Source organism: Scyliorhinus torazame, chromosome 9, assembly GCF_047496885.1.
Source record: "Scyliorhinus torazame isolate Kashiwa2021f chromosome 9, sScyTor2.1, whole genome shotgun sequence".
Taxonomy (NCBI): Eukaryota; Metazoa; Chordata; class Chondrichthyes; order Carcharhiniformes; family Scyliorhinidae; genus Scyliorhinus; species Scyliorhinus torazame.
Genome location: NC_092715.1, coordinates 268,188,861 through 268,201,054, shown reverse-complemented (window position 1 = coordinate 268,201,054; position 12,194 = coordinate 268,188,861). Strand labels below are relative to the sequence as shown.

Here is a 12,194-nt window from a genome sequence, read left to right as displayed (position 1 = left end):
TTTGGTGACCCTATCTGGGCAAGAGTGCTGCTCACCTGCTTCTCGGCCCACAAGGAAATCAGGTTCAGCTCGGCTTCTGGCCAGCTGGAGATTTATTGTTTGGTCGGACAGAATGTAGCCATTGCTGAAACGAGAGAGAGAGAGGCTTGTTGCTGAAGCTTTTGGCTTCATCCGGACAAATTTCTAAATTTCAACCTCACACAACAATTTTTACTGCAGGAGAAATAAATGCTGATTGGTTCCTGTATAAAAATTGTTGGGATTGTTTGAAATTTGGCATTCTCGCATTTGTCCAAATTAGTGCAAGACGGAAAGCTCCAGTAACACTTCTCTTTTCAGCAACATTTAAGTTCCTGTCTGTCGACAGCCCGTTTTTAGTTATGAAAGGGCCCCCCCCCCTTGACTCAACCAATTAAACATAAAGCCAGAGAATAGCAGAGCCCAGGTGCAACGTGCACCATTACCCTAACAATCAGCTGTCCTACAATTCCCCCCAAATCCTCCCCTTGTGTTCCTGACACCCCAACGCCTGTTTTGTTTCTATGCTACTGGACTGTGCAAAGTGAATTAATGCAGAAATGTACTCACCGCAGTGCTCAGAACAGGCAAGGAAAGCTGACAAGGGAAGAGGAAATAGTAATATATCCAACAATTTCCACTTCTACTCCAATAACTTTGAACAACACAATGCTTTGCCTTTTACAGAACTCATTCAAGGTGAGGTGGGGACCCATTTTCTGCCCCCAAACTATGATCTTAAATGTCTTTTAAATTAAAACACTCGAACGATACATGGCCTGAGTGTATTGTTCCAGAAGAAGGTGGAATGTTTAACCAGAGAGAGTGGTGGAAACACAACCTTGGATAACTTTCAAGCGAATTTGATACATTTGCCCCGTCAATGACTGAAATCTCCAAAACTGAACACCACGGAAATGCTTTCCACCTCCAAGTAATTTAGGAATTGATTAGTACAGCTTTGGAAACCTGGGGCGAAATTCTCCCCCAACGGCGGGATGCCCGCCGACTGGCGCCAAAGCCGGCGCTAATCAGACGGGTATCGCGCCGGCCCAAAGGTGCGGAAGGCTCCGCATCTTTGGCGGCCTACCCCAACATTGAGGGGCTAGGCCGACGCCGGAGGGATTTCCACCCCGCCAGCTGGCGGAAATGGCGTTTGTTGCCCCGCCAGCTGGCGCGGAAATGCGGCGCATGCGCGGGAGCGTCAGCGGCCGCTGTCAGTTTCCCAGCGCATGCGCGGGAGCGTCAGCGGCCGCTGTCAGTTTCCCGCGCATGCGCAGTGGGGAGAGTCTCTTCCGCCTCCGCCATGGTGGAGGCCGTAGCGGAGGCGGAAGGGAAAGAGTGCCCCCACGGCACAGGCCCGTCTGCGGATCGGTGGGCCCCGATCGTGGGCCAGGCCACCGTGGGGGCACCCCCCGGGGTCAGATCGCCCCGCACCCCCGCCCCCCAGGACCCCGGAGCCCGCCCACGCCGCCTGGTCCCGCCGGTAAATACCTGGTTTGATTTACGTCGGCGGGACAGGCAATTCCTGGGCGGGACTTCGGCCCATCCGGGCCAGAGAATCCAGCGGGGGGTCCCGCCAACCGGCGCGGCCGGATTCCCGCCCCCGCCCAATCTCCGGTACCGGAGACTTCGGTGGGGGCGGGGGCGGGATTCACGGCGGCCAACGGCCATTCTCCGACCCGGCGGGGGGGTCGGAGAATGACGCCCCTGGATTTCCGAATGCTTGTTCAGGGGTTGAATCCTCACCTGGTCTAACAGTTCAAATGGACGCATCCAGAAAAATCATTGGGATAGTGACTGGAATGGTAGAGAGAGAGGAAAAATAGGGAGGCAATCACATGGGGAGAGGGAGGGCGATTGGGGTCAGTTAGATAGTTTTTAGAGAGGGCCAGCACATGGGAAAAATGGTCGTCTCTGTGCTGTACAATTCTATGATAGTCTATTTGACATCTATCACAAACTGGTTATTACTATTATTTGAGGGAGAGATTCAACAGAATTACATCAGCGCTAGGAGGGTGAAATTACACGGACCGGTTGCGTAGACGAGGCTTAAGTAATGTTGATTAAGAAGGGAGCCACGATGTACTGGCCACGTCGTTCCCCTGTTCAGGAGGTGCCAGGAGAGGCCTTGCCCTGGCTTCCTGACAATCGTTACGCCTCGCGAGATCTAACCAGATCTCATGAGACGTCGCAATCTGGATCCTGCCCACAATGCAGTCTCGCAGAGTGAAGTCGGCTTAGAAGCTGACTTACGTCTGCCTTCGCCAGATTGAACAGCGACCCGGCGTCTACCGGCCTTGCCGAGGAGACTTCAGCTGGGCACCGCTCAGTACTGAACATACAGGGACCAGGCGGAATGGTACATTTGCGGGGGGGGGGTCTCCCAGGTGATCAGAGGCCCCCGGGTGGTCAGCCTCTGGGCAGGATGGCACCTTGGGTGGCAGCCTGACACCCTGGCCCTGCCGCCTGGCTGCCAGCCCAGCACTGCCAGGGCATCAGGCTGGCAGTGCCAATGTCCTAAGCTGGCATTGTGGCTCGTGCCAGAGATCGGACTCAGGGGCGACCTGCCCGTATCGGGTGAGGTGCGTGGGGGCCACGAGGACCCTCCGACAGGTGAGCTGGCACATTGGGGCGGGTCTGGGGGTTGCATCGGGATGGGGAGGGAGGTCAGGAAATCAAGGCCGCATTTTAAAATGGCGTTCGGACCCCTTTCTGCACTGAAGACCTTCGCACGGGGGGGTTTGGTATGGGGTGGGGGGGGGGGGGCGTACCCCCCGCTGGAGCACCAAAACATGACAGAGTGCTGGAGATAGCAGGCCATTCCTGACATTACAAGTGCCGAAGAAACCCTGCTAATTCCGCCCAGAACAACACTCTGTTTTATTTTGGTTAGGTTACGCCCGAGATCTAATTGGAGATGGTGAAGATGATTAAAAGATTTGATAGGTTGGGTATCGAGAAACTTTTTCCTCTTGTGGGGAGAGTCCAGAACAGGGGGGCAGAACCTTGAAATTCGAGCCAGGACATTGAGGGGCGATGCCAGAAAGCACAAGGGGAGGGGGGAACCCGGAATGCTCGCCCCCAAAAAGGTTTCTGAAGCCGGGGGTTAATTGCAATGTTAAAAGTGAGATAATGTTTTGTTGAGTAAGGGTATTCAGAGTTAGAAAAGCAGGGTGGGTCGATGGAATACAGAGAAGTCAGGATCTAACAGAATGGCAGGACAGACTCGAGTGGCTGGGTGACCACTCCCCATTCCTGCATTCTTATTACCAGCTTCCTGAGAAGTTTCCCCTTATATAATATAAATGAAAACAGAAAGTGCTGGATAAGCTCAGCAGGTCTGGTAGCGTCTGTGGAGAGAGACAGAGAGATAACGTTCTGAATCCATAGGACTCCTCTGCAGAGCTGAAGAGGGTAGCGATGTGGTGGGTTATATAGTTGGAGAGGGGGGTGGAGGAGGTGCAACGGAATAGCAGGTCAGGAATAGGTCAGGGCTAAGGAGAGATTGACAAAAATGACATGGACACAAGACGAAATGGGCGTTAATGGTAGGGTTAAGAACTGGAGTACGTGCTGCTAGTGGCATAAAGGTACGGTCGCAGAATTTGTTGATAAGGGAACATAGGGTGCCGTTCAGTGAAAGCAAAATTAAAGAACGAGTGATGGGTGGCCCTGTGGGGGCGGGGTGGGCAGTGGTTTGTGTTGGGACAAACAATAAAAAAGGGGCAAAGATGGAGGAGAAAGTCCACAGTCTAAAGTTGTTGAACTCGCTTTCGAGTCCAGGAGGCAGGAATGGTTTCCTCCATTGATTTGAACACATTTTTATTCGAAAATGGAACATGGCGCAGCTGCATTCAAGAAAGGATAGAGAGAGAAAGCAGGAAACCCTTGGCCATTTAGCCTAACATCTGTTGTTGGGGAATTGCAAGAATCCGTTATTATGGAGATTAAGGCATGATACTTAGAAAATCATAATGGGATCAGGCAGAGTCAACATGGTTTTGTGAAAGGGAATCTTGTTGGATGTGATGTACTTGGAATTTCAACAGGTATTGGAGAAGATGCCACAGCCCATGGTGCAGGGGGTAACATATTAGCATCGATAAGCACGGCAGCATAGCGGTTAGCGCAATTGCTTCACAGCTCCAGGGTCCCAGGTTCGATTCCCGGCTGGGTCACTGTCTGTGCGGAGTCTGCACGTTCTCCCCGTGTGTGCGTGGGTTTCCTCCGGGTGCTCCGGTTTCCTCCCACAGTCCAAAGATGTGCAGGTTAGGTGGATTGGCCATGCTAAATTGCCCTTAGTGTCCAAAATTGCCCTTAGTGTTGGTTGAGTGGGGTTACTGGGTTATGGGGATAGGGTGGTGTGTGCTTGGGTAGGGTGCTCTTTCCAAGAGCCGGTGCAGACTCGATGGGCCGAATGGCCTCCTTCTGCACTGTAAATTCTATGAAAATCTATGAAAGGTTTTGAAGCAGAAAGTAGGGATAAATGGGTCTTTTTTGGGTTGACAAGCTGTATGTAGTGGAGTGCCACAGTGATCAGTGCTGGGCCTGAGCTATTTACAATTATATCAGTGATTTGGATGCAGGGACTGAATGTATGGGAGCTAAATTTGCCGATGACACCAAGATGCATCGCAGCCTGGTATGGCAACTGCTCGGTCCAAGATCGCAAGAAACTGCAGAGTGTGGTGAGCTCAGCCCAACGCATCACACAAGCTTACCACCCCCACATTGATTCTGTCTACATCTTCCGCTGCCTCAGAAAGGCAGACAGCATTATCAGAGACCTCACCCACCCAGGCATTGCCTTCTTCCAGACCCTTCCATCAGACAGAAGGTACAGAAGTCTGAAGACCCGCACATCCAGACATAGGAACAGCTTCTCCCCCACAGCTACAAGGCTCCTCAACGACTCCCGCTTAGACTGATCTGTTCCCTGTAAGAACACTATTCACGACACCCTATGCTGCTCTTGCTCATGTATTTGCTTTGTTTGGGCCCTTGTTCCGCACTATAACCAATCACTGTTTTGTCGATGTACCATTTGTCAATGTTCTCTGTTGATTATTCTTTTGTCTGCTATGTACGTACTGTGTACGTTCCCTCGGCCGCAGAAAAAAACATTTCACTGTACTTTGGTAATCTGAAAAACAACCAGTTATCACTCCTCTCTCTTTCTGTCAACCAGCCAATTTCTTATCCAAGTGGTCTTGATTCTTGACTTCCTTGTCTATCGAAAAATATCTAACAGCCTTGAATCAATTCAATGGCCCAGTCTCCTCTGCTCTGGGGAAGAGAATAGCACAGACTAATGTCCCTCTGAGAGAACAGAATTCCCCTCATCTCCATTTTAAAAGGGAGACCATTTATTCTTAAACCCTGTCCTCTGGTTCTAGTCTCCCCCACAAGCGGAAACATCCTATGGGGTATGGACAGGGGAAAGAGTGAAACTATTCCCTCTAAAGAGAGCATCATGAACTGGCGAGCCCAGCTTTGAAATAATTGGCAAAAAGCGTAGAAGAGATTGGAGGAAAAATGTTTTCAACCAGAAGGTGATTGAAGTCTGGAACAAACTTCCTGGGCAGATTCTCCATCCCGCCAGACCCGTGTTCTGGTGCGGCCCCCCCCCCCCCCCCCCCCCCCCCTCTGGCAGCGGAATCCTCCGCCCCTGCAGCCGGCCAACGAGGTTTCCCATTGCAGCCACCCCCTCACCTTCGGGAAATCCGCGGGCGTGAGTGCGCTGCCGGCGACGGAGAATCCCGCCCCCTGAGTTAGTGGTGGAGGCAGGTCCGATCGAGGTATTCAGAAGGCAGCTGGATTGCTATCTGAACAGAGAGAATGTGCAAGGTTACGGCGATAAGGCAGGGGAGTGGGATTAGGTAGAACGGTCCTTCAGAGAGCCCGTGCAGACTCGATGGGCTAATGGCCACTTCCAACATAGTGACGGTTCTGTGATTATGTTCTGGGAGAACAGAAAAGAAAGTAGAGTTTGAGACAACAATCAGATTTGCCATGGTCTTATTGAATGACGGAGCAGGATCGCAAACATCTGGATATTTCATAGTCTATCGACCTCTCACATCTATTGCCCCCAAGTCACATGATCTCATTAGGCTTGAACAATTGAAGTACATTTGCAACTAATTAGCTGTATTGACTGGGTACCTTGAAACAGGGTTGGATCTCACAACATTCAGCTTTAACTTTTAACCTGTGCTGGTGAAGAATTGGCACAATTCAAACAGAGACAGAATTACTGTTTAAATTTGATAGTAGAGAGCTTTACTTACAGAATTTAATGGCTTCATTTATTTTTGTCTCTTCAGATCTTTTTATCCGTTGTAAAGCTTTCGGAAAGTACCCTGCAATGTCGCCACAGATATAATAACACAATGATAGGTCATTAATATCCAAAATAATCTGCTAATACATTCAGAGGTAGTTGGTAACATTCGCCACTAGGCGAGAAAGTGGCACCCGTGGGTTGGCTTATTGAACATCCCACCTAAAGGGCAGGAAATTGGGGCAGGTCTTTCAACCAGTGACCAATCATCAACAACTGCTTCCTACCCATGCAGCGAAAAATAAATTCTACTCTTCAATGAAGAAACTTCAGAGAGTCGTGAACACCGCCCAGTCCATCACATGAACCTGCCTCCCATCCATTGACTCCATCTACACCTCCCGCTGCCTGGGGAAAGCGGGCAGCATAATCAAAGACCCCTCCCACCCGGCTTACTCACTCTTCCAACTTCTTCCATCGGGCAGGAGATACAGAAGTCGGAGATCCACACGAACAGACTCAAAAACAAATTTTCTCCGCTGTTACCAGACTCCTAAATGACCCTCTTATGGACTGACCTGATCGCTTCACACATAGATTCATAGAATTTACAGTGCAGAAGGAGGCCATTCGGCCCATCGAGTCTGCACCGGCTCTTGGAAAGAGCACCCTGCCCAAGGTCAACACCTTCACCCTATCCCCATAACCCAGTAACCCCACCCAACACTAAGGGCAATTTTGGACACGAAGGGTAATTTATCATGGCCAATCCACCTAACCTGCACATCTTTGGACTGTGGGAGGAAACCGGAGCACCCGGAGGAAACCCACGCACACACGGGGAGAACGTGCAGACTCCGCACAGACAGTGACCCAAGCCGGGAATCGAACCTGGGACCCTGGAGCTGTGAAGCAATTGTGCTATCCACAATGCTGCCGTGCTGCCCGCTTCTCTACTGAGTAGTACTGCACTCCTGTATACTTCACCCGTTGCCTGTGTCTATATATTTACAGTGTGTATTTTATGTTTGCCCCATTATGCATTTCCTTTTCAGGTACGGAATGATCTGTCTGGACTGTACACAGAACAATACTTTTCACTGTACCTCGGTTCACGTGACAATAAACCAATCCAAATCCAAATCCAAATCCAATTTCAAACAATGCAACGAGTATAAGATAGTCAGTAACAGATCTAATAGGGAATGTCGTAGTCATTGTCCAGAGAGCGAAGTGAATGTGCAACTCACAATGTACTGAGTGGTTGAGGTGAATATAGGAATAGATGTATAGATACATTTAAGATGAAGCTGCATGGACATGAGGGAGAGAAGGAGGTGCTGATAGGGTGAGAGATAAGAGGGGGTGGAAGGGGATTTGTGTGGAGCGTAAACGCCAACACAGAGCAGGCGGGCCACCTGCTCTGTTTCTGTCCATTGAAATTCTCCCTGTACAATTATGTAGCTTTAGGAGGGGAATTTCAGACCTGACGATAGTAAAGTACTGCCATGGTAGCATTGCCAATGTTGAGTGCTCAGAGCAGAAAAGAGAGAAATAAAAGTTTTATATGGTATGGCAAAATACTTGATTCTACCCACCCTGGTTCCCTCTCCCTTGAACCCCTTTCTCAATGAAATCTATCAATCAATCTCAATTGACACACAACCTCAGCATTTGTATTGGGAGGGAGAGGACTGCATTCCCCAGTTGCCAACGGCGAAATTGCGTTCAGCGAACGGCCGCAGAATCCAAATTCCCGATGGAATCGGGGGCGGCACCGCTTTCGCGATGCTCTGCGCCCTCCAAAGGGGCGTAGTCGGTTAGTGCGCCATGCCTTATCGACAGCCTCAGGCCATTGCCTGAGTCCCGCCCTTCCGATGCTCCGCCCCCGACCGGCCGACTTCCTGACGGCGTGGGTCTCTCATCGTCTCACCCGTCGGGAACTCAGCGTGGCGGCTGCCGGCTCAGTCCAGAGCCGCCACAGTCGGGGGAGGGCCGATCTGTGGGCGGGGGGGCTGGTCTGGGGCGAGCGAGCCGGCCGAAAGGGGCGACTATTTTTGGGGCTGGGTCCGCGAGTGGCCTCCGCTATGAAGCACGGCGCGGCCGCTGCAAGCCGCCACCGTGCGTATCCGCAGCCACGGACCCGGCAATTCCCCGTTCATATTGGCAGCTAGAGCCCGGTACTGTACTCTGCCTTCCTGCTAGCCCCCAGCAAAATGGGGAATCGGTGGCCTTATTGTGGCAGTTTCCCTGGCGTACCGGGCGGAATTCTCCACCCCCCCCCCCCCCCCCCCACGCCAGCCGCGAGAATCACGCCTGGCCGCTCGGAGAATCGCCGCTCGCTGTTTGCAAAAGGCGAGCGGCGATTTTCCGGCCCGGATGGGCCGAGCGGCCGCGCCAACACGACAGGTTCCCGCCAGCGCCGTCCACACCTGGTCGCTGCCGGCGGGATCTGCGTGGGAATGCTGGGGGGGGGCGGCCTGTGGGGGGGGGGGAAGGGTTCCTGCACCAGGGCGGGGTCTACCGATGGGGTCTGGCCCGCGATCGGTGCCCACCGATCGGTGGACCGGCCTTTCTAAAGGAGGACCTCTTTTTCTCCACCGCCCCGTAAGATCCATCCGCCATCTTCATGCAGGGCAGCCTCGGGGAGGACGGCAACCGTGCATGCGCGGGTGACGTCATTTACGCGACGCCGGCCGCGTCATTTACGCGGCGCCAAGGCCCAGCGCGTGTAAAATACACGACGCCGCTCCTAGCCCCCCCCCCCCCCCCCCGGGGGCGGGAAAATAGGGGGCTGGGAGCGGGCTCCGAAGCTGGAGTGAAACATTCCGGTTTTCACTCCGGCGGTGGCACTTAGACTCCCGTTGGGAGAATCCCGCCCACCGTTCCCATGCCGGTGTGGGGACATAGCCCCAGAATTGGAGAAGCATGTCCCGAGTTTCCAGATTCCCCCATTGCCCTTTTGTGTGAGGAAGTGCCTCCTGAAATCAGCCTTCAATGGGCTGCTTCGAATTTTAAGATCCTGTCCTCTTTTTCTTGCCTCACTGTCCCTTCCACAGCCCCCAAGAGAGGAGGTATTTTCTCTCTGTCTAACCCATCAAATCCTTTTGCAAAAGCAAAATACTGCAGATGTTGGAAATCTGAAATTTACAACACCCTGGACAAGTGCGTGGTCAATTCCTGTCCCACAGTGGTTTCCGAAGATCTTTACCCCGTGAATACTCCAATAAGTTACTGCCACCAGGACCGGGATTCTAATGAAACCTAAACTCCTGAGTTCACGCTCAGGTGAATTCAAAAGATCCTATGGTGCTATTTTGAAGATCTGGGGAGTTATGCCCAATATTTATCCTTTCAACCAAGGTGACCAACCACCTAGGGTGGCACAGTGGTTAGCACTGCTGCCTCACAGCTCCAGAGATCCAGGTTCGATTCCAACCTCGGGTCACTGTCTGTGCGGAGTCTGCACGTTCCCCCCGTGTCTGCGTGGGTTTCCTCCGGGTGCTCCGGTTTCCTCCCACAGTCCAAAGACGTGCAGGTTAGGTGGATTGGCCAGGGTAAATTGCCCCTGAGTGCTGGAGGATGTGTCGGTTAGGTGGGGTTACGGGAATAGGGCAGGGGAGCGGACTTGGGGTGGATTGTGCTTTTGGAGGATCGGCGCAGACTCGATGGGCCGAATGGCCTCCCTCTCCATGCGAAATGGGAGCAGGAGTACGCCATTCGGCCCCTCAAGCCTGCACCACAATCATCTCTTATTTTGTGGGATGCTTTGAAACCTGGAGTTGTGGAAGATGCTGTAGAAATGAAAATGCAGCCTCGCAGGACAACCTCTGCTCTCTGAACTACGTGCAGAGCACCCACCGACCATCAAAGAGACATTGCACAGCCACTCCTCTTCCTTACCGATGCCTGTGTGAGACAGCTTGTACTGTTGATCCATCTGCCTGTAAACATCTTGAGCAATTAACCAGAGTTCCTCTCGCGCTGCGGGAAATACAAACTCAAAATATAAATGAAAGAAAACACAGACTATCTTGGAAATCAGTTGCAGGAAGTGGAGGATAAAGATGTGAGTTGGGAAAGACTGGGTCATTTCATACAATAATGAGCAACAATCTCCAGACTCCCGACATGAACAAAAGGGCAGGATTCAGAGCCTGTTCAGTTTAAACGTTTCTCCGTATTGTGGCAAGACGCTGCATGATTTTTCCTTCGCTGCTCATTAACTGCAAACTCTGTGCAGCTTAGTAACCTTCAGTCCTGCCTCAATGCAATCTGGAACATCTTATTATCTGAGCCGTCTAATACTCACGGATAGCAATCTTACTTTTCCTGATCTCATTCACCCAGGAGTCAATGAAGTTCTGGCAATAAATCAGGTCTCCCGCCCAGTTTGAGCGCCCCCACAGGTGCCTCCTGTAGTAACTGAACTTGGCGGTGAAGTTGCTCTCACAGTGAAGGCAGCAGCGGGCTGCCCACGGCGAGGCGAGGAGGGCGAGGAAGGAAGATGCAATCACGAGCTCCTGCACCATGACTGCGGACGGTCCGGCAGTCACTGTCTGTGGCGTGAAGAGCACCGAGGACAGACATGAGGGCCACCGGAGATGTGAGGGGCACCGGGGGGGTGGGGGTGGCTACTACTACTAGTGCCCCATGTATCTTAGAATCTCCCCTAATTCTTTTGAGTCATAATGGAATCCTTGGAGATCACAACCTTTGTGACCAAATGCCCAACGATAATCTTCATATCATCCTTTCATAACAGGGCCAATCAAGGTAATCCTTTTTCACTTATACCGCTAAAGAAAATTAATCCTCAATGCTACATGGTGTTTCGACAGTTTGGGCAGTAGAGTATGGTTTGGGGATGAGGGTTCCAACACTGGTTGGATGACACATGGGTTTCTATTGCCTGGCTGGAGTGGAACAGCAATGGCAGGAGTTTTGGGGGTTATTCTGGAGGCACAACAGAAATTCATCCCAAGGAGGAGGAAACATGCTAAGGGGAGGACAAGGTAACCATGGTTGACGAGGGAATTCAAGGACAGCATAAAAGCAAAAGAAAAAGCATACAAAGTGGCGAGGTTAGTGGGAAGCCAGAGTATTGGGAAGCCTTTAAAAGCGAGCAGAGGACAACTAAAAAAGCAATAAGGGGGAGAGAGAAGATGAAATATGGTGTGAGCTAGCTAGTAATATAAAGGAAGATAGGAAGAGTTTTTTTCAATATATAAAAGGTAACAGAGGCAAAAATAGACATTGGACCAATAGAAAATGTGGCTGGAGAAGTAATAATAGGAAACAAAGAAATGGCAAATGGAATAGTTACTTTGCATCAGTCTTCACGGTGGAAGACACCAGTGGGATGCCAGAGCTCCAGGAGAACCAGGGGGCAGAGGTGAGTGCAGTGACCATCACTAAGGAGAGGTCCTGGGGAAACTGAAAGGTCTGAAGGTGGATAAGTCACCTGGACCAGATGGACTACATCCCAGGGTTCTAAAAGAGATTGCTGCGGAGATTGTAGAGGCATTAGTTGTGATCTTTCAGGTATCACTGGAGGCAGGGAGGGTCCCAGAGGACTGGAAAGTGGTGAATGTAACACACCTGTTTAAGAAGGGAGGGAGGCACAAGAAGGGAAATTATAGGCCGGTTAGCCTGACTTTGGTCATTGGTAAGATTTTAGAGTCCATTATTAAAGAAGAGATCGCGGAGAACTTGGAAGTGCATGGTAAAATAGGACTGAGTCAGCACGGCTTCGTCAAGGGGAGGTCATGTCTGACAAATCTGTTAGAGTTCTTTGAGGAGGTAACAAGGAAGTTAGACAAAGGAGAACCAGTGGATGTGATTTATTTAGATTTCCAGAAGGCCTTTGACAAGGTGCCGCATAGGA

At 51.4% G+C, this 12,194-nt stretch overlaps 1 protein-coding gene across 2 annotated transcripts in view; it reads right to left on the bottom strand.

Moving 5' to 3' along the window:
* The window catches only part of LOC140430108 (izumo sperm-egg fusion protein 4-like), a 39,262-nt gene extending 28,379 nt beyond the window's left edge, over positions 1 to 10,883 (bottom strand). The window contains exons 1-4 of one of the 2 annotated variants that reach the window (XM_072517623.1): positions 10,620 to 10,883; positions 10,211 to 10,291; positions 6,315 to 6,386; positions 589 to 615 (exon numbers count right to left, since the gene is read on the bottom strand). In XM_072517623.1, the coding sequence (XP_072373724.1) occupies positions 589 to 615; positions 6,315 to 6,386; positions 10,211 to 10,291; positions 10,620 to 10,839 (400 nt within the window). In that variant the 5' untranslated portion in view covers positions 10,840 to 10,883. The remainder of the gene's footprint in view (positions 1 to 588; positions 616 to 6,314; positions 6,387 to 10,210; positions 10,292 to 10,619) is intronic. The other variant, XM_072517624.1, reaches the window with a different exon arrangement.
* Between the last annotated feature and the right edge of the window lie 1,311 nt (positions 10,884 to 12,194).